Here is a 27,059-nt window from a genome sequence, read left to right as displayed (position 1 = left end):
CACTAAAACGGCCAAAACACTTGGGCTGGACCCGATTATTAGAATATTCAGACGTTGTGGTGTCAGGAGATTTTGAGATGTGAATAATCGCAGCTTCCCTTCAGCAGCCCTCCATGAGTTCCGCATTACGTGTCCTCAGACTGCCGGGCCGCGGGTGCTACAAGATTGCATCCATACCACATTCTGGGTTCACTTCCATAACAGAACGATCCTGAAACTATCTCCACTTCTGCTGCCCGGCGTTCTCCACCTTTCCTAAAGTAGTTTATGCTTCACTTCAAGAGTTCTGAGCCTCTGGATCTTTATTTGCTTTTAAATTGTGATTGTTCAGACGAGGAGACGGAGGATCTCCTCACACAAGCGTCCAGTCTGACTTTGTTGAGATCGTATGCATTTTCAGTTACAACTGTTTGATCTTCTAAAAATAACAATTTCATCACGTACACTGACCACAACAAAGAAAACTTATTGGTGTAAATTTAAAAGTTATTATAGTAATATTTTACCAGTCTGGCCCACTCAGGATGAAACTGGACTGTATGTGGTCCTGTGTTGCGGCTCCCAGTGTGTTCTGTACCGTGGGAAACGAGTCCAAATGGCTCTGAGTGTTTAAGGTTGCCGAGCCCTGGTGTAGGTTAACACGATGGAGAGAACCCGACATCCGTATGGACTGATGAGGGATCTGATGCTATTAGAGGAGAATCTCAACTATAAAGCTACCAACATGGATGACAAAACTAGAATCTGGACTGGGAGTCATGCCACTATGGAGGCCGCCATGTTTGTTACTCACACATGAGCAGAAGAACTATTTACCACAGCGGAGTTGCACATGTGCAGTAACGTCACTCTGTCGCCCCCAGCTGTCTCTGCAGCGCGGAGTTGCGAGCATGAAAGAAAAGTTCCACGTTGGGAGCCGTTATGAAAAAGTGACGGTTGCAGGGATTCCGAGCACCACTGTCGTGTAAACGGACACCTCGAATGTGACAATTTTGTGGTGACACTCGTTTTCGTTGTTGTGTAAGTGGGGCCTTAGTGATACTGGGTGACTGAGGGATGGAGGGGGCTGGCAAGCGGACCACTGGACGAGGGTGGGTGGGTGACAATTGCTGGGTTACTGGATGAGTGTGGGTCGGTAAGTGGGCAGATTGAACAGGATGGGAGGGGTCAGTATTGTGACAGTGTGTAAATGTTTTAACATTTATAAGTCAAGTCCATATAGATGCACCAATGTATTTGCAGTGAACCATTCCTCGATGTGAATCACCAAATTTCATTTATGAAAAAGCATAAAATCTTCACTAAAATCACTCAATAAATAAAACACTGTTGCCTCTCGGTACACAATGTAACCCAGTCCACGAAGCTCACACTTGCTTCCTTTTTCCTCGAAGTAAAACATCCTTTCCTCGCATATTGGTTAGTTATTTAAGGTGAATTAGTCTTGTGAAGAACAGCTCACAGCTCTCACTTTCTACTGTTATAAAGTGTGAGAATATGTGCAGGAACCGTTCAGCACGTCGGGACAGGCAGCGCCGCACCACCAGGCTGACAAGTAGCTACTGGTTCTAGTCCTCCCAGAACAGATTCCCCAGAATGCTGAGAAACAGGCTGAAACGCCCCGAACCGGAGTGCAGAGCTGCATAGATCAGCAAAGCAAAGCCAACGACTAAACTCTGATCAAACTTCCTTCAGCTCAACCAGGACAAAACAGAGGTTTTAGTTTTAGATCCTGAATGCCAGAGAGAGAAACTTCAACCAAAACTGTTAGATTTTAACCCATCTTCATCCATAACAAATTTTATCTCACAAAGACTGGATTTCATCACCTGAAGAACAAAGCTAGAGTCCGCCCACTTCTCTCTCAGGCGCTAATGCTTTTACCTCCTGTAGGCTGGACTATTGTAACACCCTGCTCTCTGGTCGCCCCAAAAACACTTTATCAACACTCCAACTACTACAGAACTCTGCTGCACGAGTGCACGAGGACCAGAGGGCGGGCCCACATGACGCCTGTTTTAAAATGGCTGCATTGGCTCCCCGTTCGCTTCAGAATCGATTTTAAGGTTCTTTTATGAGTTTTTAAGTGTCTTAACGGTTTTGCACCCTCCTATTTATCTGGCCTACTTTTACCATATCGACTCTCATGGGCTCTGAGGTCCTTCAGCGACGGCCTTTTAATTGTGCCTCAAACCAGGACCAAGACCCCCGGGGGGCTGCATTCAGCTCCTACGGCCCCCGTCTGTGGACCAGCCTGCCGGGGAGCCTTGGGGCTACAGAGACCGTTGAGGTTTTTTTAAAAAAAAGTTAAAAACTCACCTTTCTAATCAGGCTTTTTAACAGATTTTTGTATATGTATATATGCAGATATGTGTATTACCTATTTATTTATCTATTTATCTACTTTTATTAGGTTTTTAACTGAATGATGATTCAGAAAGGTGATTCCTCCCAGGGGTCGCTACACTGGTGGCGGCCACGTTCCTCACTGGTGGGGTGGTCCCTTGGGTTCCCCCGTCCCGGGCACCTGGTTGGTCCCCTACCTATGTTATGGGACTCGCCGGTCTGCCTGGGCTGGGGGGATCTGTGGGGCAGCGCCCCCTGTGGTTAGAGGCTGTGCCACTCCCAGTGTGGACGGCCCCCAAATGCAGCCCTTTTGTCACCTTAAGTCCTAGTGCCCTGCCATGTCTCCATACCACTGTGAGTGTGTGTGTGTTCACTTGTTTCTTAAATTTCTATTGTATCGTTGCACTGTTTTTAAATCATGTTAAGCACTTTGTATTACATTAATTGTATAAAAAAGTGCTATACAAATCAAGATGATTGATCTGCACCTGTGGCGCATTTACGACAGCTTCCTGTACTGAAACAGTCGATCAAACGTATTGGACAGTCTTTCTGGAGAAGGAGCTTCAATATTGTTATGGATAATCAATATAATCCAAAGTTTAAGACAGATCACGTCACATCAGTTGTTACAATGCAAATCTTTCTTCAGCAGGAGGCCCTTCAGTCAGTTAGCTGAATGATGCATTTAAGTTGACCATTAAGCTGCTGTAAGTTTCCATTTAGATTATTAGTACTTAACAGGATGCAGCCAATCTGTTTCAGAAAACCAGCAACATTTTTATCCCATTTAGGTTCTTTTTAAAGCTCAGAATGGTCATCCATCCTCACATATGTATCATGTATGACCAAAAGGCAGATTAGAGTGTTTAATCACACACTTGTGAATATGAAACAGCTCTACAGTGAGGTAATTTATTATAGTTCCTATATAGTCCAAAGGGAAGTGTTAAACCAGGAGTCACATGACCCATTAGTGTGGCGGTCCTCCAGCTGACATGAATTCCATTGGACCTCTGAAGGTGTGCAGTGGTATCTGGCAACAAGATGTCAGCAGGTCCTTAAGGTCATGCAGATCAGTGCGGCTGGGGGGATTTCTACTATCCAAACATTGAGACTGTGGGTACGTCCGAATTGTCCTTAACTCCTTAACTATCGACTTCTCCTTCACCCCGGAAGTGTTGTGTGGCGGCCATGATGAGGACTGTCTGAATTCTCAACAAGCAAAGGAAAGGAGGCTCATGGCTTCCTTTAGAACCTCCTTTAGCCTAGGAACCACTGATGCTTCCTTTAGAACCTCCTTTAGCCTAGGAACCACTGATGCTTCCTTTAGAACCTGCTTTAGCTTAGGAACCACTGATGCTTCCTTTAGAACCTCCTTTAGCCAAGGAACCACTGATGCTTCCTTTAGAACCTCCTTTAGCCTAGGAACCACTGATGCTTCCTTTAGAACCTCCTTTAGCCTAGGAACCACTGATGCTTCTTTTAGAACCTCCTTCAGCCTAGGAACCACTGATGCTTCCTTTAGAACCTCCTTTAGCCTAGGAACCACTGAGCTCGCCTCCTTTGCGAAAGGAGGCGAGCTCATGCTGTCCCACAATTCCTTGCAGCGACAACATTTAACTCCTTTCCTTAACCCTGTGATGTCCTCCAGGGGGTTAAGGTACAGTCGATAGATAAGGAGTGAGGAGGGACAATTCGGACGTACCCAATCTCTTTACATGATTTTAAATCACAAACATTCATTCATGATTAAAGCCATATTCATTAGGAAATATTAACTGAAAAAAAAAAAAAGCTATCTACCTCCTTGTCATCAAACAGCCTCAAAGCCATGCTGTCAGAGTGAGTTTGTACAAACACCCATAATGCAACAGCTACAGGAGCAGTTTATTGTACACGTCACTGTATTCTGCAACAGAAGGTTTCATTAAAATTGGCTTCAAGTTGAGAGTGTCGTCATTTTATGTAGAAGTTCTTTTTGTGAAAAAACATTTTCATCAGGTACACTGCATCACAACAAAGAAAAACTTTAATCTTAAAGGTTATTATGACAATATTTTACTGGTCCAGCCCGCTCAAGATGAAGCTGAACTGTATGTGGCCCCTGAACGTCCGTTCTTGAAGGAACGTGGCCTAAAATTATACAAGTGTGTGATAAGAGGCCCTTTGTATTAATTCAGGGCCTTGCTCTAACTCTCAAAAAAGTTGCTTTGTTGAAGTCTTTGTGGCACGTATTACTGCACACTTATATCAGACAAAATATAAAACATCATGATATCAGAGAGTTGGATTGTGGCGGGTTGATGACTTTACTCAAGCTGAACCTCAAAGAACAACTGCTCCACTCAGTAGTACCAGTCGCTGAAAAGCTGGACCACCAGTTTCTTTCCCACTGCAATACGTCTCCTGAATGCACTAAAATAGCCACTACACCTCACATACACCATCTTTAAACTACTCACAATCACTGGAAATCTGCTCAAAATCAAGAATTCAAGTCAAACAGATTAAAAGTAGAGGAGTAGACAAAGAATAATTGCGTTCTCATACATCATGACACAGTGATCTACTTTTTGAAACCAGGGATCAGAGGACACAAGTGAAGCCCTTAGCAGTTATTAAGTCATATCATTAGAATGAGCAAGGTAAGAATATTAACATATTCTGACATGGGGTATGATCGCTGGACTGTGCCGAGCTGAGAGAGGTATTCTTTTGAAAAATGTAATAATGTATTTGTCCTCCAGCTTTCCCCAGACGACGTCTGCATCGCACACAAAGAATTCCTGTGTGCTGAAGTCATAAAACCTGGAACGACATTCTTCTGCTCAGAAAGCAGGACAGAGGAAGTTGCTCTAGAGCAGCCATCACAGGTATGTGGTTGAACCAGTAACCCGGAGAGGAGGCAGAGGGAGATAAAGCTCAGAGCTCCAAGCAAAACTACAGAAATACACGAGAAAACTCAACGACTGCGACCGAGTCTGGAGCCAAGACCGAGTGTTTCAACGAGGTCAACGCTGACAGCAACATGTTTACTGGAACCAGCTTCACACGTGCTCACAGACACGCACTCGGCCTCAGATTGATCCGTCTGACCGGGACATTCCTGTCCCAGACAACTGGTTACCATGGTTACTGATCGCTAATCACATCTACAAGATGAAGGCTCACCTGAAGACATTGGCTGATTTAGTGTTTGAACAGATGAGAAGCCAGTGACACACTACCAAGGTTCTCTCTTTTTTTTGTTTTGCCTCCACCACAATAGTCAAATACATTTGTTCTAGAAACCATCACTCGTGTAAACAGAACCAAGGTGGAACCACAACAAAAGACACCAAGCCCTTCACTAGTCCAGGATACTCCCTTAATTCACTCCTTCCTGCCAATGATAGGAGTCATCAAAGATGCAGACCGAGTGGAGAGCAGCGGTGAACCGTTCATTTAGTGCTGTACAATACCACCTTGGCTGCGTTCGACCAGTCAAACTAAACCATATCAACGTCTAAGAGACCAAAACTGCAAAGAAGTACAGGTCTACATTTCATCTGTGCAAGTTGATTCTGGAAATAAGTTGTCAATATTGTGCAATTTAACAAACCACAATGTAGGGTTGTTCGGTATACCGGTACTGGATTGGTATCGCGGTACTGACGCCTTTAAAAAGATACTATACTGGGACCGGCCGGTACCTTTGTTGTTTTTTTTTTTTTTTGTTTGTTTTTTAAAAACGTCGTCGCGGAGCATCACTGTGTTGTCATTTTCACCGAGGAGAGTCAGTCTCTCTGTGGGGGAAGCGTCGGCCGGCTGCTCGGCTTTGTAGACGTGGGAGCGTGGCGAGTGACCGGGGATCCCTCGAGGAGAGTCATCGTTGACAGAGGGTGTGTGCGAGATATTGACAGCTCGTTACGCGATCGTGTGTGTGTGTGTGTGTGTGTGTGTGTGTGTGTGTGTGTGTGTGTGTGTGTGTGTGTGTGTCGGGGGGGGGGGGGTTACGGGATGTTTTGGACAATGGAAAGGCTACCCAACAGACCTAAATTACAATATCCAATAATGCTTAAAGTGATTCAAGGACCTGGTGGCCTCCAACAGTTTTTAATCACTTTTTAGCCAATCTGCTGTATATAACAAATCATTTTCTTCAATTAGCAAGTAAAGCCAATGATTCTTAATAAATGCACCATAATTATAGTAACAACCTAGAAACTTTACAGAAAACTCATTAAAATAAGAGCCAGAATTGAAATACAGCCTTAGAGTTCAGGTTTTCGTTCACAATGTGGCGCTCCAATGATGAGCATGAAACTGTAGTGGCCCTCACAATGAACCAGGTAGCACACCGCTGGAGTAGATTACTGCTTTCAAGCTTTCTCTATATTGTTTTTCAATGTTATAACATATTGTCTTTATTATTCCTATTATATTCATTAGTCTATGAAAATATGAAGGAAAATGGCCTATATTTGATTTGTTTTTACAGTTTTTCTCCACCAAGGTCTCAATGGAGGAGTTTTTGCATGTTCAGTCCACCAGGAGGCAAACAAACCAGACAGGTCTTCAGTTAATCACTTTTTCAGGCATAATAATAATATGAAACATCTCAAATGCCAAGTTTAATGAATATAGTATTTAACTTTATTCAAACAGGAGATTCAGGACGACAAACCAAAGTCGCTGATCAGACTCATTGTAATTGTCAAGATGTGAAGAATAATTGTTCCACTTGATTAGTTTCTATTTTTCTTAATATTCAAAATTATAATTGAATTGGTTCCCAAATCACTGGAGCTGACTGTAGAGTTCAAGGTTTAATAATATTTCTATTCTATAGTGAAAGTGAACAACAGGTTGTCGGAGTTCAGTTAAAGAAAGAACATCAGGTACAGAACTAAACTATCACACCTTCACATCCATCTGATTACATTCAAGAGGCACTGATTGGAACCAGGAGGAACCAGTCTGAAACTTCTGAAACTTTTTCTTCATGAACAATCTGATACAGCTTTTCTGGGCAAACGAATCCAAGTAGAAAAGAACAGAAGGAAGATTTCTCAGAAATGGCTCGGATTCAGACACGTTTGGGGAAAAGAATCTTGGGCTGAAAGCCTGAAAATAATTGATATGGGAAGATTTGGTTCAAGGTTTTCTCCGAGAAGACGATTGTCCTGTAAGATGGTGATTTGTCTCCAGCACCAATAAACTACCGAGACATGGACGAATCCTCCCATCTTATTGTGTTAAACTGAAGTTTATTTCAGTTACATTTTCAAACCCTGAGTTGAAGTACCTTAAAAGAAGGAAAAAAAAAAAAAACACACCTCAGGAATCATAGAACATTTGTGTCCATTTTGGATTCATGTTTCTCATCATTTATCAAGAATGTTTGTACTTTTAGTACATATGATAACAGTTTATGGGGGGGGGGGGGGGGGGGGGGGGGGGGGGGGGATGATTTACCTTGACTTCCACAAAATTCCATTTAAAAAGTACAAATGTGTATTTGTCACTTTTTCTGCACATCGCAATAAAAACTAAATCTGAATTATTCGTGGTTCTTTTGTTGAATTTTTAACTTTTCATACAAGTAGGATTACTACATGTCACTGTTAAATTATGACTTGAGAGGGAAATAACTTAAATCCTATAATGAAAAATTTAATATAGAATTTAAAATCATCAATCATTTAAGCTTCCAATTTTTACAATTTCATCGCCACTTTGCTGTATAGAACCCTCGAGTAGAGTCCAGTTGACAGAGACAGAAAAAAGAAGTTCATTGTCAGGGAGATCTGGTTATGAGAGGATAGAAATTAAATGTGGAAGGTGGGTTCAGAGGAAATCTTTACATTTTGAGAGCAAGCCAGAGAACTTCCTGGATTATAGACGCAAAAGAAAGTTGATGTGATCAAATATCCAAGTGCACAAATTGAGAAAAACAAATATCCAGTGAGATCTCTTGTCATTTTATTGCTTTTTTTCTCAATAGAAAGAAAAGGTAGAGGATCAGTCATAACGTTGATTGCTCTTAAGGTTATGAAATCAAAAAGAAAGATTGACATGTATAAGTTTTATATTTGACAGAAACAAAGATGACTGATATGCAAAAATCATTGAAGCTTAGAAATGAAGAAATGAGTTTAGAAAGTTAAATGCAAAACAAAGAAGTAACTTTTATCTCTAATCAACTCAGTTTAATTAATACTTGTATAATTAATATTATCTACAGTGGCTACTGCCAACTCTTTCACTTTGACTGTTATACTGTGTTTATTTCTTGAAGATCTTCAAGAAATAAAATGTCTACGGTTGATGCTTCTAGGAAACTTCCCACTTTCCAAGTGAATAACTGGGAATTCACTCCTTAAGGCAGCTTCGGCAGCTTGAGCAGCAGGGTTCCATCGGCTGATTTCAAAGTTATTTTGATGGAAGAAAACAGTATTGAAAATGTATAATCTGACATAGAAGGAAGAAAGCAAACTGATAAGTAAAGGAAGAATAAAAACCATTAACCCAATAAAGGTTGTGAACTGGCTTTGTCTGAAGCTCGTGCAGACTTTAATTAGGACGATCAGCGGCGCACGAGACACTAAAGCAGGACTCCCCCTCCATTTCCTCACCAGATGTACTGATCCACACGATCCAAGTGTTTCCACGAATTCAAATGGGGAAAAAGGTGAAGACAAACACGGTTTTAAAACTCACCTGGGGACGTTTGTCATATAAAGCTTGTTTCGTCTGGCTGCAGAGCGCCGCTCCTGTGTGAGTGTGTGTGTGATCACACACCTCCAGCTGCAGCTGCACGAGGCTCAGGTGGTTCAGCACCTGCAGGACAGATGCATCATGGGAATCACAGGACGCGGCTTTATTATTCCTTTCCTATCATTTAGGGCTGAACTCTATTAAATGAAAATAACATGTTGATTGAATTGAATCCATTAAAATATTGTGAATCTTTACAAATGTTTTGTTTGTTAAATTTTATAGAAAAACTGATAAAAGATTTTTTTGCAAATTCTCATTGTAGTCAAAATTTGTTTGAATAATCTTTCAACACTTATTGTTCTTTGTGCCGTGGTGCTGGATTCTCCATGCAGATCCATAAAGTTGAATCTGATGTTAAAATGAATCCTCTCATCCACTTCAACAGTCAAACATAAGGTCAAACATAAGGTCAAACATAAGGTCAAACATAAGGTCAAACATAAGGTCAAACATAAGGTCAAACATAAGGTCAAACATAAGGTCAAACATAAGGTCTGTGGGCCAAACCAGTTCACTGCAGGGTCAGAACCAGAGGGTTTTTCAATCTAGATTAATTGTGTTTCATTTTGCATGTGCAAATAGACTCAAGAAAGAAGAGAATATGCAGTAAAACCTCTGATGTAGGGACACAATAAAATCCAAGAGCCAGTGTCCGCTGAAGACAGACGTCCACTCTTCAGAGGTCAAGAGGACAAATTGTAGGACCAGTGCATATTGAATGAACCAAACACCAAATGTTGTTATGAAAGAAGCAATACAAAGAAATATATACTAAAATATACAAAATTGAATATGTACATAATAAAGGTAAAATAATGATTAAAAAAGTAAATATTTAGAGAATATCTACAAAATCATGCAACAGTGAATCTGGAACAGAAAAGATTCATTCAAACAGTCTAGTTGATTGACAGCATTGATCAGACATAGAAAGATGGTTTCCTACTGTAAGTTAATGGCCAGTGATCTTGAATGTAAACACCCCGTCACCCCGTTTACGATTCATTTGCACATAAACAAAGTTATCAGGGTATGAAGTCATACTAGCCCCAGTATGCAGGATTTAATAAGAGTCGTTGGTCAGTTAGTTTGGGAGAATCTGCAGTCGTCTCCTCAATATTGTATTTTGCTGCCAAAATGAAAATTGTTAACAACAATGTTCTGTAATGGGATTCAGCGCTTTTCATATGGGTCCAGAAAAAGAAAAAAAGTCCCATGACTGCCTGCATGCACCAGGCAGAGAAAACCAAGATGGCGGAAATCAGGAAGAAAGAGATTGAACCTTTTAGTATTTTGGCCGTTTTAGTATCTGCTCTGCGTGAAATCAGCCTGGAATACCTGTCCACGTTCGGCAGGTTGCCCGCTCACTGAGGTGTGTTAACGGTTAAAACCCAGTCTGTCCACGACGATTCATCTTATGGGTCTTATGGGTTCCCCTCGCCAGAGGCTCGACTGTTTCTGCACTTAACCTGTTTATCAGATTAATCATAACAGTAGATTAATGCATTCATTTTGACAGCCCTAATATAATCTAATTCAATGTCAATGGCTGCCCAAAAAACCTAAAATAGTAAACATATGGTCGACTGGCTCCAAACTATTGAAATGGTTATTTTTTTGGTTTATTTCCCTTGTGGTGACGAGCAGAAAGCTGTCGGAGAGGCTCAGATGTAACATGATCTGCAAAGACCTCCGGTACAGCAAACATAACTTTTGACAATGGAAGGTGGGGTAAAGGTTATGTTTTTATCCACATGTATTTATATTTGACCATTTTTTCGCAAAGACTATTAATCCAAATCCCATGAAGGGTTCAGGGATGATTTGTCATCATCTGAGGAACGATCCATTAGATTTTGGGATCTGACAGGTCCTGAGGAGGTAAGATATTATTTAGTAGACACACTTCAGCTCGGCGCCGTTCGTCATTGCTGACGCTGCCGTTAGCCATCTGCTCGCACGCCGCCTACTCCTGTCCCCGCCCCCTTCTCCACTCTCAGCCAATCACATGCCAACTCACTCTAACGGTGAGTTTAAGTCACACAAAATAATGGGAACCAACAGAACATGATTTAAACTTAACATTGCAACAACCTGATGAAATTCAAACGACCAAGACAAATGATGGAGTGACGTGGTGGATCAAGTAACCTTGAATTCTGCTGGTCTCCATGGTGACAAACCCGGCGTTGGCTGTGGTATGCACTCTACCGGGTGCCTGTTCTGGTTAACAAAGGAATCAGCAACAAAAAAAGACTTTAAGACTGAACCAAGCCAATGTGGAGTGTAGATCGAACACTGAACCAAACAGTAAGCTTCTCTTTGTTGTGCTGCAGAGTTTTTGCGATAGAAACAAACAATTAGTACAGGAAATGAGTTTAATCTCAACATCAAGCCAATTTTAATTAAATTTGCTGAGGCAAAATACAATGGAAGGCCAGAAAACTTCTCCCTCTCGCTGATGCATTATGACAGCGTGGCTTTGAGGCCAGTTTGATAACAACGAGGGCGTTATCTGCCATGGCAGCACCACTTACATCTCAGCTCAGGTCTCAGTTTTGTTGGGTCACTAATCTTAGGAGATTTGGGATTTTAAAAAAATGTGTGTTTTCTTAAATTTTTTTACAATTGTCTTGGTGGTTTGGTGACGTGGATTGAAAGCTCTTGTGAGCCAGTTTTAGCTCACAGGCCTGATGATGGACACCCTGGATTTAGAATGAGGTCCAAGCGGACAGAAGCCCTGAAAGGAAGCGACAGAGATTCACTGCTGTCTTTCTGGGATCATTTTCTGTGAACACATATGTATTCGTTTGTTTAAAACGGTGAACAAAACCCAGAAAGAAAAGTCCAGCCTTAATACTGTAAAGCATGTTGGAGGAACCATCATGCTTTTGGGCTGCTTTGCTGCTTCTGGTGCTGGAGATTTTAAATGCATCAATGGCATCAAGAATTGTGAATATTACTCCATCTTTTCAGCACACTTTAACAGATGGACGAGGGAAGATTGAGCCTACCACCTGAGCAACATCACAGAGACTGACTGTCACGCTGACGTTTATTTCATACATGTGGTAAACATGGACACAGTTAGAGAGAACATGCAAACTGCCATTTGAAATCCAAATTTAACACAGACGTTATGACAACCTGCTCTTCATGTCTGCGTGGCTGTCATGAATACATGAATGTGGTTGTAGTGATATTGAGGAAGCTTGAAACATCATTTCTTGCTTTTTTGTATTTTATGTATAATTTCCAATCTTCATGAAATATAAAGGAAAAATACACAAGACACAAACGTTCCACATAAACATATTGAAGTTACATGTGATGTGACACAGAGAAAGAAAAATGTAGAAATCTACAAAGGAAAGAGGAGAGAGACGATTTTGACCAGGGTTGTGTTGCAGGTAGTTTAAGAGGTCGTTCCATCAGAGGAAGATTTTAAATGGCGTTAATATTAAATTATTTCCAAATGAGATGGAATTCAATATTATACAGTACAGGTTGCTGTACCGCTGGCGGCCGCTGGATGGCAGTGCCTGACTCAATGGGCTGAATGCGGAAACACGTGGTCTAAAGTGGGCGTGTCCTCAGCGCTGATGTAAACACAGAATCCGCCTCATCCTGTCGGATTAAAGTCACGGAATCGGTCAGATTAACCCGAATATCCGTCGTGTTTAATATGCACTGAAGCGCCGGGGAGACAAGGGCGACGCCATGGACTTCTACATCAACCTGAAGGTGAATTTCAGGGGAAATTCCAAGAATTTCCTCCTGTCGGGATCCGAGACGAAGAGCTGGGAGTCGATGGAGGCCATGGTAAGACCGAGGAGCGCCGGGCCCGACCGCACCGGGGACCGGGGACTGGGGACCGGGGACCGGGGGGACAGGCGACCGGGCAGCGGTGGGGACAGGCGACCGGGCAGCGGTGGGGACAAGCACCGGGGGGGACCGGGGACAGAGGAGTGGGGTGACACCGGAGACGTGGTTCCATGTTAGCCGCTGGAGGATGACTGTGTGAGGGAGAAACACTCGGTTCCGATCCGGTCCATCCAGTCATCCGCTCACGCGCTGTGAACGTGAGAGAGACCCAATCTCAGGATGTGAGCATCGTCTCCTCCAGCTCCTCTCATGTCGCCTCAGCTGCTTCAGAAACACATTTCTCACCTTCTGACTAATATTGTCATCATCTGTATAAGAAACGTCAGGTTGTAGTTTGAACCTGTTAATTAAAACCTGAAATGTTTCCAGGACACCAGAACAGAACAATAATCACACAGATGTTCTCACGTTTTTTCATCCAGACATCAAACAAAAGGAAGTGAAGCTGTAAGAAAACGACTCCTAAAGAACCTCGTTTCAGATTTGGTAAACCTGAACTCAATGTATTTATTAGAGCAATCTTAACTTTAAGGACTCACACTTACTGTGTTTCTCAACACTCACTGTTGATATGAATCGTTCCTCGACCTAAACGTCTCTCAGACTGTACAGGGACATCTCAAAATGTTTTAATATCATTTGTCACTCATTTCAGAAAGTCAAACCCATATATGATCATGGCTCATGACACAGAGTGAAAACATTTTTATGATATTCAAATGTTATAAGACGTATCTGTACGGGATTTCATGACACATTAATCTCACAGATCCAGACCAGTATCATACTGGGACTGCTCTACATAATAGGACGTCCAAAAACTGACTCTAAAGTTCCCTCAGTGAGATAATAAAGGATGGTAAGTAGGGCTGCAACTAACAATTATTTTGATAATTGATTAATCTGTCGATTATTTTTTTCGATGAACAAACATCAAATGTGTTGTGGTTATTTAAAAGCACATAACTGAACCAATACAAAGATGTATGCCATATATATATACACACACGCACCCAGATGTATTTAAGATGTATACAAAATAACTTCAGGGACCACATACAGTCCAGTTTCATCCTGAGTGGACCAGACTGGTAAAATATTACTATAATAACCTTTAAATTTACACTTGAGAGTTTTTCTTTGTTGTAGTTACAGTGTACATAATGAAATTGTCTATATTTTTGTATGATCAAACAGTTTGTACTGAAAATTATTACAATCTCAACATAAAGTCAATTTAATGAAACATTCTGGTGCAAAATACAAAGAAATGTCAAAAAAAAAACCTTGTATAAATCCTCTATAACCTCCTTGCTTGGTGGGACCAGACTGGAGCCTCTTGGTGGGTTTTGGCCCACGGGCCTTATGTTCTCTGCTGTTAAGGAAAAGTCCAACTAACGGAGAGGAGCTTCACTGCAGCTCTGTGCTGCGGGGAAGCAGCATGATTCAGATCTCAAACTAACCTCCTGACACCACGACGTCTGAATATTCTAATGATCGGGTCAGTTTCAGCGTCGCTCAGCTTGAAATTTGCCAGGAGAACCAGTCCGTTGTCCTCGTCAGCAGGTCGTCCTCATTTAGGTGTGTTAACAGTTAAATATGTGTTTGGTGCACAGTGACGTGTCCAGTACAGGGTGTCGCTGTTACCAGGTCCGCTCCTCACAGGTTCTACTGTACCGCCTCCGCCTCGCTCCGTTCAACTGGCTCTGCAGGTTGAGGTTCTGTTTTTAAACTTAATTTCAGTCGGCCAGCGTTGATGAAGCTCCGAAGGTGAAGGAAACGGCTCTGCAACATGGCGAGTGGCGCATAAATTGCGTGACACAGCGAATCGATAATGAAATCCGTTGCCAACACTTTTGATAATCGAATTTTATGGATTTTATCGATTCGTTGTTGCTGCCCTAATGGTAAAGGTTAAAAATGTGTTCAAGACTCTAATGAAGCTTCAGTCCTGCAGCTGGCTCCTCCCACCAGGTTCAGGCCCTTTAAAAGTCTCATCTCTGGGTTGTCTTTACCCTCAGTTGGAGCTGATGGCTCACTTTTGTCGGTCCAGTTCCTGTGTGAGACGAGGGCTGGTTGTGGATGAGGTCATACCCAAACAGTGGTCTTGTGACGGCCCCGTTGTGCCTCCAACCGAGGGAGCAGCGCTGCTCAAAATACCAAAAAGCTTCTTGTTCGACGAACTGACGAATGAAAACCCAGATTGAACCACTGTTCACATCACAGTGCATCATCTTTACCTTTTCATCTCTGAAAAGTTTTGTGTTTCCATGGCAACGTTCCTAAACCGTGGTCCGACCACACTGCGTGAGCATGCAGGGCCATAAGGTGGCGCTGCTGTTTGCTTTGAGGCTTCGTGTGCCGAACAGGAACAGACGAGCCTAAAGAGAAAATGATCTCACACTGACATAGAAAAACCAGAAAAGAAATGAAAGACAGAAGGATTAATAGTTTTAGTTGGTTAAACCAGTGTCTTTATAAGGCCGCTGCTTTATTTTACTTTAGGGGGAAAAAAACTCTCTGGTATTTGAAGCTTTCATAATTTTCTCCATATTTACGAGTCAAAGATCCAGAAGCTGAAGCCATAATGTTGACTCAGCCTTTCTTTTCTGTGGGAGACGTTTAGAGGTCAAAATGTTTGCTCTTGTTTTGTTTTTATCAGAATTTTCTTTCTTTGTGCTTCAGTTAGAATCAGTTCATGGAAATGTGAAGGATCAGGACGGAGTCGGGTTTCATTCTTGGTCTTTCTCCTGTGAAGCAGCCTGGAAATCTCGTCTTCTTTTAGGTGCAAATTGAATTAAAAACACAATTTCATTGTCAGTTTTGTCCTTAAACTTATAAAGATCTTCAATTCCCCCCAAAGATCACTGTTCAGTCGGTGGTCATTTTGTCCTTTAACTCTATTGTCGAATGTTTTGCTCATTGGTCACATTTGTGTACTGGACTTCTTGTTCTTAAGAAATATTTAGTTATTAGTTTGGTTTTGCTGGCTTTTTCTATGGAAGATTTACATGAGAATAAATTACAACGCTGCCCTCTATTGACTGAAGGTGGAAGCATTTATATTTTTCTTTGCTAAAACCAGCCGGTGATTTTAGTCAACTGAAGGGAACGGAAGTTGTTATTGGTTCGATATTATAATATTATGTTTTTGGTTTTCATTTCTGGGGTTTTCCTGAAAGTACCATGAAAGAAATGTGGTGAGATGACTTTATAAATGCACGTCTCTCCACAACACACAAGAATATTGGTGTTGTTCAGTAAATGTCCCAGGAGGGGGAATGTTAATTCGCTCTGTATGTCCACATGAAGTCTGACCTGTTACCATGTGATCCTAACGCTTCACGTGTCCTTATTTTCAGCATAAATGGAAACGAGACGCTCCATCATGTTGAGTTCTGGTTCCCAAACATTTTCAGATTTAGGAAAAATGTGAACGAGAAAAAGGTCCCAAACATTCACTGCATTCGCAACAATCCATGAATCTGACATTAGTTGGAGTAGGTTCAATTCAATTAAAATTCGTTTATATCCGGCTGAAAACAACACCGTCATCTCAAGGTGCTTTGACAGAGAAGAAACGACAAATCCCATGATATGGTTTTATTAAACATCTTCTAAATATCTAGAAACAAACCTGTTAACTGCCTAACCCGTGAGACAGTAGGTGGCAGAGATGTATGCAGCCCAAAAACTCAATGAGTTTTACAGTTTGGTGCCATGGAGGTGAAACTGAACTGAAAGTTGACTCTGTTTTTCTACTGAGACTGAATGTGAGAGCTTCAAGAGCCGTCTGAAGGAGAAATCAACTGTCATCTGTAAGTCAGGCCTTTCTGTCAGCGAAGACCAAAGGAAGATGCTCTAAGTAACAGATATACGACGGCAGACTGTCGGCGCTCTGTATTTCAAAGAAACAGATTTTCCACACGCTGATGGGAAATAATGTCAGTCTGGCAGAGGTCGTACTTCGTAAACATAAGATTTGTAGTCTGGGACTCTGGGGCCGTTGGATTTATAGTTCACCTCTTCGTCCGCAGGATCCTGGAGGAGTTCATTTGCCTGAGTGCTGCTGATTCACAGTTTTACCACAGATGAGTTTGGTGTTGGAGCTTGAGTGCAGTCTGTTTCCATCTGATTGGCCGGCTGAATAATACAGAGAAGGGAGGAAGAACAACAGACACTTTAAGCCTGCTTTGTCTCTGTGAGGCGGGTTTAATCACAGGTCACCTTCCTCGCTGCCTCAGGACTCCGCCCATTGATCCTTGATAACTAACCCATCTCCTATGGCTTCTCTTCACAGGTGAAGCGTGCCTTCGGCCTCTGCAGCCTTCAGCTGACATATTTTGACGAGGAGAACGAGGAGGTGAGAGAATTCCCCCTTTCTGTTTGTCTTCCGCAGACATTCACAGACGGGTCTGATCAGAATCACCGGGACTGTTTTCATCAGAACCCAAAGGTCCAAAGTTCCTCTTGCTTCCCTCTGAGGCTTGGCAGACATAGTGTGAGTCAGTTAGACTTTGGTTCAGGTTGAAAAGAGATGAGAAACCCAAGAGGCAGCAGATACATGGAGAACAAGAAAGGTCCAAGACCAGAACCCTGAGGAACGCCACCAGATAGGATTTACCAGCAGTGACATTATCAGGGAGCTGGATCCTGATTGGTTCTGTGAAATCTTGCAATAGAAGACTCGTGTTTGAGTTAGTCAGTTATGACTGAAGTAGGTAACGGCTTCGAGAAGGGGGATACCATTTCAACACCCATGCAGAACTTCTCATAACACCCTGCAAGTTCTTTTCCCCAAATATGTTTATTAGTTTTTTAATATATTTTCCTTTTGTAATATATGTTAGTCTTTCTAGTCCGATGCATTCTGAAAGTTTTTTGATCCATTGTTATTTTGAAGGAGCTTTCATCTTCTTCCAGTTTAGTGCAATAGCTGTCCTGGCATGTAATCGCCCAAAGTCCAGTCATTTCTTTTGAATTCTATTTATATTTCCTATAGTTTCCAATATATCTTTTGTTGTTAGTGGGTTATCAGGAGTCTCTTTATCTTCCTCAGATGATGTTTGGGACGGTAGTTTATCAAGAAATTAATTTTGAACCTCTTCATTTACATGACACTCCGATTCATATAGTTTTTTATAGAATTATCTAAAATGTTTATTTATCTCTAACGGATCGGTAGTCAGTTTATCAACATCTGATTTGATACTAATGATAGTACTATCTGCTTGCATCTTTATAATTCTCCAGGCTAACAATTTGCCGGCCTTCTCTCCTTGATCATAAAATGTTTGTTTAGTCCACAACAAGCCTTTTGCCACTTTGTCGGTATCAGTTCTCATAATAATTAGATTGTTAATTTATTTCTGAATTGTTACTTCTGTAAATGTCATTTTCCAATGTCTTAATTTGTTGTTCCATGAATAGACTTTCTTGGTTCTATTTTTTATTTTGGGTACTCGTGTAGCTGGTAATTTCTCATCTTAAATAAGCTTTAAAAGCTTCCCATCCGATACTAGCAGAAGCTTAATCTTTATTAAGTTCACAATAATTGTCTATGCATTTTTCACCAAATTTGATAAAAACATTGTCTTTTAACAAAAGGTCTGTAGTCTCCATCTGTTGGGACTCTACTCAACTTTATCCAATTGAACTTTAACGGAGACTGGAGCATGGTCACTCATTACGATGCTCCTGGAACAACATTCTTTCACTTGTAATTCTATGGATGTTAGAAAGTAATCTATTGGTGAGGGGCTTTCATGGCTACTTGAGAGGCATGAATACTGTTTGTTAGTTGGATTTTTAACCTGCCATATGTCTTGCAGCCTAAGATGTTTTATACAATTATGCAGTATTTTCCTAGTTTTTATATGTGTATTGTCAGTTTGAGAAGACCTATCAAGTGTTGGATCAAGGGTGCAATTGAAGTCGCCTCCCATAATATATACTGTATGCCATCTAGGGCAGATAGAGTTAAAAAGAGTTTTTAAAAAAAAGAAGAAGAATCATCATTGGGGCCATATAGATTAATAGATTTTTTGTGACATAATAATACCTTGTATGATAATATATCTCCCGCCTGGGTCCAAGATGAGTTTGTTTTTTTCAAATGGTAAAGATTAGTGAATCAAAGTTACAACCCCTCTGGCATGACCAGTGAAAGGAGCATGAAATATCTGACCTGACCACCTTTTAGTTAGGATTTCAATATCTGGTGTAGTCATGTGTGATTCTTGTATAAAAACTACCTTTGACTTTAGATATTTAATTCTATTCAATACTTTTTTTACTTTTAACAATTTTCTCATTCCCCTGACATAATGTTAAAATGACTTCCCTGTTTTGTCCTTTCTATGTCTTCTGATTATGAACTTAAGAAGCATTGGGACCAATGAAAATAAAAATAGTTAGCCATTAATAGATAAAGTGCAATCTTACACAGGCACACAAACACGTTCATACCAACACACATATAAACAATCCTGAACTGTTGAACCTTCCCTTGAACCCCTGTACTTCACCCAGTGAAATGCACTGCCCACCTTCCCAGAACACAGTAGGGTTAGTAGGGACGCTGATCCACAAATCTGAGGAGCAGCCAGACAACATGACCCCAACTCTTCTCAAATCATGTTGATTTCACAGTTGTATTTACTTTTTATTAAATAGAACAAAATATTTCAAAATGTAACTGCCAACATTAGAATCTTAGAACAAATGATCATTAAGTTAGATCAATATAAGAAAGCTGTTTTCACGTGAGAAAGTTCTTTAAAGTGCTTTTACCACCGGTCTTGTATTACAGCACACAAGACAGCATGCTCATCATGAGGAGCGAGTGTCCCCCCGCTGTGGACGGGAGCTGCTTGTAGAAATCCTCAGCTTCTTTCGGTGTGGAAAACAGGTGCATCTTGCCTCCATGCAGGATCCTGAGCTTACATAGATTGTACTGCAATCCATGGAAAGCGTTAATGTCAATGAAGCCCTGTAGGACAGGATGAAATCCTCTCCTCACGCCAACGGTTTCAGCTGAAAGGTCCTGCGCCAACGTGATTCTTTGCCCATCGTGAAGAATCTGTTGTTTTTTTTCTTCCCGGAAAACCAACTCTTTGTCCTGAAATTTCAGGAACCGGGCCAGAACTGCTCTATTTTGTCCGGGTCTTCCTGTTGCCAGCAGACGATGGACACGCTCGCAGATAAACACTTTTTGTGGTGGAAGACCTCGTCATGTTGGTAGCATCTCGGTAACGTAGTCAATGAGCGGCCGTCTCCCCTCTATTCCCTCGCGTATCCCAACGATGCTCAGATTCTTTCTCCTGCCCCGGTTCTGGAGATCCTCTGTTTTTGCCTCTAGGAAAGCGATTCGCTTTAAAGCCGATTGTGGGTCTTCATCTGCCTCCTGCTGTGTCGCCTCGGTTGCAGCAATGCGGGCCTCAGCCTGCTGGATTCGGTCAGTGTCAGCCGTAACCTCCTGGTTTGTGGCAGTTCATTTAACCTCTCGGGTTGTGAGAGTAGTTAGGGGTGTAACCATACATCGATCCACATCGATTCATTTATTATTGATACAATTACATCGACGCACAATGACAATATCGCTTTAACTCGTCATCTTTAAGATCCGCCTTTATTTTGAAGTTCACGTAGCACGTCTGTACGTCGGTGTCACCATTTCCTGCGCACTCTTGCCGCCTTCACACAACGTGCACGGTGGCGTCATGGCTAGCACAAGCGGCCCAGAAAAAGACGATACACGCTCACCTCTTGGAAGTAAATCGGCGGTATGGAAATATTTTCGGATTCCGACGGAAAGACGGCTCAATAGATAAAACTCACTCCATAAGCAAGCAGTGTCAGTGCGAGTTAAAATACTCTGGAAACACAACATACTTGGCCGGGCACCTAAAGAAGACGCACGGGCTCGACCCGCATGCTAGCTCCATCGTAACCGATGTCACGGCAGCTTTGACCAGGTTCTTTACAAAAACACTGAGCGACGACTCTAAAAGAGCCATGAGGATCCCAGGAGCCATTTCATATTTCATTTGTAAAGATATGAGACCGTACAGTGTTTTATTGTTACACCCCTACTGCTTACACTGTTTATTTAATGCCTGATACCTGAAAGACCTGAGAAATAAAATAGTCAAATCATATTTGATGGCGTCTCTGTGAATGTAAAATCGTATGATTGAAGAAGAGCTATCATACATACCCCCCCCCCATCTCCCCGGTGAGGGCCGAGGGGACTCGCAGTGTATGTTTTGTATGGAGCAAATCAATGCACACATGGGGAGAACATGCAGACTCCACACAGAAAGGCCCCAGGCAGCATTTTGAACCACGACCTTCTCACGGCGAGGCGAGAGCGCTGAGCGCTAACCACTGCACCTCGCAGTGGTTAGCGCGAGATGCTAACCACTGCTTTTTATACAAGAATCACACATGACTAACCCTACTAACTATCAGTAGTTCAGTCCTAAAAGAAAACTCCACATAGTAACATCTTGTCATTTATTTTCCGCAGGTCTCGATAAACAGTCAAGGTAATGAAACAACAACTAGTTTAAGATGCAATGTTAAAATCCAGCATTTATTTTTTGATTATCAACATGCTGAAACTAATTGCTGTTCCTGCTTTTCTTCCAGTGGAATACGAGGAGGCGTTAAAGGTGAGCGCCGTCAAACCTCACCTGGATGAATTTAGCTCCGTTTTTACTTCCTTTACTTTTTGAACGTGTGACTGCGACTCATGCACAATGGAAATTCTGCTCTTTTCAGATGTTATTGTGCAGAACTATATTGGATTGAAAAAAATTGATTGATGTCTGACTCATTTTGCAATCCCCCTCAAAAAAGTTGGGACATAAATGAAAACACGAAGCACTGATTTGTTCACACTGAGACATCTGACCAAATTCTTTGGAAGTTAGCAGCTTATTTTGACGTTTGTGGCTCAAACTTCTCCAAATTGTTTGGGACAAGATGATCTTCTCCTCTGTAAATATGGGTATATTTTGGGAATCTATTTGCCCTATACGTCTTGAGTCCACACTGAGGAGCAGATGCTCATTTACCAATATGATATCAAGGTGTGATTGGACTTGTTTCCCAGAGTGCCACTCGGCAGGGCAACCGACTGCACATGAACGTGTATGAGACCCGAGGACAGCCGGCGAGGGTCAACACCACCAAGGCCAGCGGCGCCGAGCCCAAGAGGGGCTTCAGACCACCGCAGCACTGCCCCGCTCTGGCCCAGGTGGTCAGCCGCAAGGTGCAGGCGGCGGTGCCGGAGCAGGGCATGGTGAGAACGCCCACGCTACACTTTGGCTGTCTGCTGACACGTTGGGGTGGGAGGCAGATTGCAATAGGAGAAGCATAAAAGATTCAATGGAGAGGTTCAGAGGTTCCCTGCTTACAGTCAATTTAAAAGCAAAAAGCAGTTTACTGTAGAAAGGAGTCCATGTTCCTGCAGAAAACTGGTGCAGGCTCAAGGAGAACATGCTGAGTCGGCATTGACGAAAATAATTAGTTTTTTGATTTTCTGCAAGACATTAGCACCATGTGATGATGATGATGATGAGCTTTGTAAAGACATGCGAGAATTTCGAGACTTTCCTAACTCTTAACTATGTTCTTAAAGTGATGCATTTTGATCAGTTTTATTTTTCCAATCGATTTTTATTACATATAAATAACATTTAGTTGTGTTTCCTAAGAATCAGAATAATAATATCCTTTGTTCCCATTGAGAGTTGGTTTGGTTTTCCACAGACTAAACACTGAAAACACAGAATAAAGGTGTCATTTAAAAGCCACACAGCCTGATGGCTCCTGGATGAAAAGGCTGTGATCCAGGTTTCACTTGTGAATTGATGTTGTGGTCTTTTGTTGATCAGGTGATAATGAAGGAAGTGAAAGGGACCAAAGAAGAAGACAAGACTCCTCCAGCCTGGTTCACGTCCTACATGGAGAAGGTGAGAGGAACCACTCCTCTCAGCTGCTCTCATCTTCTCTCAGCTTCTCTCAGCTTCTCTCAGCTGCTCTCACCTTCTCTCACCTTCTCTCAGCTGCTCTCAGCTGCTCTCAGCTGCTCTCATCTTCTCTCAGCTGCTCTCACCTTCTCTCACCTTCTCTCAGTTTCTCTCACCTTCTCTCAGCTGCTCTCAGCTGCTCTCATCTTCTCTCAGCTTCTCTCACCTTCTCTCAGCTTCTCTCAGCTGCTCTCATCCACTCTCAGCTTCTCTCACCTTCTCTCACCTTCTCTCACCTTCTCTCATCTTCTCTCAGCTGCTCTCATCTTCTCTCATCTTCTCTCACCTTCTCCCATCTTCTCTCAGCTCCTCTCAGCTCCTCTCATCTTCTCTCATCTTCTCTCAGCTCCTCTCATCTTCTCCCAGCTGCTCTCAGCTGCTCTCATCTTCTCTCAGCTTCTCTCACCTTCTCTCAGTTTCTCTCACCTTCTCTCAGCTTCTCTCAGCTGCTCTCATCTTCTCTCAGCTTCTCTCACCTTCTCTCAGCTTCTCTCAGCTGCTCTCATCCACTCTCAGCTTCTCTCACCTTCTCTCAGTTTCTCTCAGCTGCTCTCACCTTCTCTCACCTTCTCTCACCTTCTCTCATCTTCTCTCAGCTGCTCTCATCTTCTCTCATCTTCTCTCACCTTCTCCCATCTTCTCTCAGCTCCTCTCAGCTCCTCTCATCTTCTCTCATCTTCTCTCAGCTCCTCTCATCTTCTCCCAGCTGCTCTCAGCTGCTCTGGGAGAAGTTCCTGACGTGTCCGTTTGCTCGCTGTGTCTCAGTTTAAGGACCAGGTGGTCCGCGAGGCCGTGGAGAAGATCTGCAGGGAGTTCTCGGGACAGTGCTGCATCCACAAGCCGGTGGGGGCGGGGGGGGCGGGGGCAGGTAGAGGGGAGGCGGTGGGAGGAGCCGAGACCCAGCAGGTGCCCGAGGTGTCCTCCTCCACACTGCCTGGAGCTCCATCCTCCTCCACCCCGCCCTGCTCCTCCTGCAGGGGCCAGACCACCGGGGGGGGCTACCAGTGCAGGTGAGCACAGTCCCACAGTCAGGGGCCAAAGGTCAAAGATCTAAAGGTCACAGGTCCAAAGGTGGTTTGGGTACAGGAGACTCACATTTATTCTTGTGAAACTTTCATTTACACAACCATTTATTCTCGAGTGAGAAGTAAAAATCAACAATTGAAATTTCTCCCCGAATAATCCAACGATCATAAATTTAAATTACTTCAATAAATTACTACTTTACACTGCTTTTTCTAATTCACTTTATTTTTGTAATTATATAATACATACCATCATTATAATCATATCAGAATGTATTATTTGATGAATTGTATTGTATATTTAATTGTTATTTATTTAAACATATTGATATCAACGACTAATTATTTAAATATCTTTGATATATATATATATATATCTTTTAGTTTTATTTTATATTTATTAACACGGTCATAATTTGAATAGCTAATTATTACATGGGATAATTCATACACATTTTTAATTATCAAAACATATTTAATAGTAATAACTAATTGTTATATTCTATACTAATTTCTTCATTTCTAAATTAAATTATATTTAATTATATATTCAGAGACTCTCCCTCATAGCTGAATCTGCTTCATGTAACTCATTAAAACCTGTATCTCTCTCTCTCTCTCCCTCTCTCTCTCTCTCCCTCTCTCCCTCTCTCTCTCAGTGTGTGTACATCCTGCACGCTGTGTGAGCCCTGCAGCTTCTCTCATGACCCCAGTCACAACCTGGTGAGAGCCAGAACCCCTTTATCCATCCCGGAGCACGGATCACCTGCTCCAGACCACAGCAGGTACGAACGCCATGGACACATATCCAGAAAATTCTCCAAACATCTGCCTTTTACATGTTAACTGCCGCAGGGCTGTGTAAAGTATTGTCCTCAGAGTTTCTATCTGCACTGGAACACTTTACTTCATATCATTATCGTTAAATTGTACATTTTATTAACTACTTCATGTTTTTAAGTGGAATAAATCAGAAGTCAGCGATTTTGATGATCAATGACGTTCTTGAAAGATTTGTCACTAAATATTAAAGCATCTCCCAACATAAAACCCCGAAGAAAACGGCTCATATTAGTTGTGTATGGAAGGTTTTGAGACACATAAATGTTAAACTGTTAATAAACAAAATCCTGGTTATTTTACCAAGAGTTTCCATGTAGCTGCTGGTTGCAGAGTTGAATTTGATATTGATGTTGACCATTTTAATTTGATTGAATCATAATATTTAATGACGTGTTCACATTCTTCAACTCAAAACTGTAGAACAAGACTTTAAACTACGTGAGGTTTGTGTGAACCGCCGTGTCCCGTCAGGTTCTACCGGCGGGGCGACAGAAGCTTCCGGAAGGCGGAAAAGCAGCGTCTGAAAGCGGAGAAGCGCCTCCTGAAAGCCGAGGTCAAAGAGATCCGCAAGCAGCTGAGGATGGAGAGGCGTGGCATCCAGTGGAGCTCCTCCCACCGAGACGGAAGCTCCTCCCCCGTCCTGCTGCAGCCCCGCGCCACGCAGCACAGCAGCCCCGAGTACGGTACACACCACAGCACTCGCCACCAGGTAGGGGGCGCTCATATGACCAGTCTGAGGGAACATTGGCTTTCCTCCGTCCAGGCGTCCCAAGCGTCCCTGTCCGCTGGTCGTCCCGGCCATGACAGCCGTGTTTCTGGACGAGAACCTTCCCGACGGCACCCGACTGCGACCCGGGACCAAGTTCATCAAGTACTGGAAGATGAGGAACACTGGAACCATCAGCTGGAGCGCAGAAACCAAGGTGAAGGGAAAATGATCATCATCACTTTCCACCGCATAGAAAGTGCAGGGAAGGAACGGAGCGGTTCGGAGCGGTACAGCAAAGCAGACCCCGACCGAAATTTGGGTCTCGTTTCCACCGCCGCTGGTTAGAATGAGGGCGGGGTTTAGAGCCCTGCAGATAAGTGACTTTGCTACAGTAATCTCAGCTGTGGCGACAGATCTGGACCTTATGAATCCTCTGTTGTTGTTTACATCCTCCGCTTTGCACTAGTTGTTTAGTTATTATATTTTTATTTGTTGCAGCCACAGAGCTGCAGCTGCAACTTCCATGTTTGTTCAGAGATAGCGAACGTCGCCCCGGCTGTGTGACCCCGGAGCCACTCCAGGGTCACACAGCCGGTGTCGCGCCGCTGGTTGTGACGGCTGCCACTTCCGCGTGGAGGCAGAGATTGTGGACGCGATGCCAGGACAGACACCGGGGCTCGGGCCAGCTCCGGCATCCCGGCGCACCGGCAGATTCCAGCGTCAGGGAACCAGAGCTCCGGGGCGGCACGCGGCAGTTCATGCAATGGAACACCGGCCAGTGACGCGACGTGACGAGCGGACTCGGTAGAGCATCGATTACAGCTGTAGCGTCTGCTCCAGAGTCCCGGTCTCCGTCCTGCCTCACGTCTGCTCTTTAGGGACCAACATGAAAGTTGAGCAGCAAAAAACGAAACAAAAAAACCACCAGTGCAAAGCTTATGTGAACAACAGAGGATTCATACAGCCGACATATTAAAATATTGAGGGCGTGTAGTAACTCACTGACCAATCAGCTCCTCAAAACTGGACCTGTTCCATGGTCCTGGGTACCCCGATGGAGGGGTAGAGGAACAGCCTCCACCTTTGGAGAGGTAATTTTCGGAAAATCCCAAATTCTTGCAGTGGAAACCCGAACCGTCCCGGACCATACCGGTCCATTCCCACACTTTTTGTGTGGTGGAAACACGCCTAAAGAGTAGAGCGGATTGTCTTTCATTATTCCAGCGTCATTAAAGTTCATAGAACAGTTCAGTATTCATCCACACTATGCTTCAGATTCATTGCTAAAATCTAGTACAGCGAGAAAAGTAGAATTTATCTTCTAATACAGTGCAGGATAGCACAACATCATGTATTGTAATATCTTCTAGTTATGGCATTTAAAATGTATTCTAGCAGAAAGGTCTGAAATCCACGGCTCTTCGGCCACTCTGTAGTTCCTCCCTGACA

The 27,059-nt window shown here is 42.8% G+C and overlaps 2 protein-coding genes across 4 annotated transcripts in view; one reads left to right on the top strand and one right to left on the bottom strand.

The window, feature by feature from the left end:
• Window positions 1-9,146, bottom strand: part of LOC308124668 (oxysterol-binding protein-related protein 7-like) — a 31,517-nt gene extending 22,371 nt beyond the window's left edge. The window contains exon 1 of one of the 2 annotated variants that reach the window (XM_080487845.1): window positions 9,052-9,146. The gene's annotated coding sequence lies outside the window, so the exon portion shown is untranslated. The remainder of the gene's footprint in view (window positions 1-9,051) is intronic. The other variant, XM_080487839.1, reaches the window with a different exon arrangement.
• Window positions 9,147-12,694: 3,548 nt separating this feature from the next.
• Window positions 12,695-27,059, top strand: part of nbr1b (NBR1 autophagy cargo receptor b) — a 34,366-nt gene continuing 20,001 nt past the window's right edge. For both annotated transcript variants that reach the window (XM_080488301.1, XM_080488300.1), the window contains exons 1-10: window positions 12,695-12,933; window positions 17,297-17,359; window positions 21,527-21,545; window positions 21,649-21,671; window positions 22,115-22,303; window positions 22,899-22,976; window positions 23,799-24,043; window positions 24,718-24,843; window positions 25,373-25,579; window positions 25,665-25,824. In XM_080488301.1, the coding sequence (XP_080344427.1) occupies window positions 12,832-12,933; window positions 17,297-17,359; window positions 21,527-21,545; window positions 21,649-21,671; window positions 22,115-22,303; window positions 22,899-22,976; window positions 23,799-24,043; window positions 24,718-24,843; window positions 25,373-25,579; window positions 25,665-25,824 (1,212 nt within the window). In that variant the 5' untranslated portion in view covers window positions 12,695-12,831. The remainder of the gene's footprint in view (window positions 12,934-17,296; window positions 17,360-21,526; window positions 21,546-21,648; window positions 21,672-22,114; window positions 22,304-22,898; window positions 22,977-23,798; window positions 24,044-24,717; window positions 24,844-25,372; window positions 25,580-25,664; window positions 25,825-27,059) is intronic.

This window comes from Lipophrys pholis (genome assembly GCF_963383615.2).
Source record: "Lipophrys pholis genome assembly, chromosome: 19".
Taxonomy (NCBI): domain Eukaryota; kingdom Metazoa; phylum Chordata; class Actinopteri; order Blenniiformes; family Blenniidae; genus Lipophrys; species Lipophrys pholis.
The sequence above is the reverse complement of the archived record's forward strand: the minus strand, read 5'-3'. Positions and strand labels throughout refer to the sequence as shown.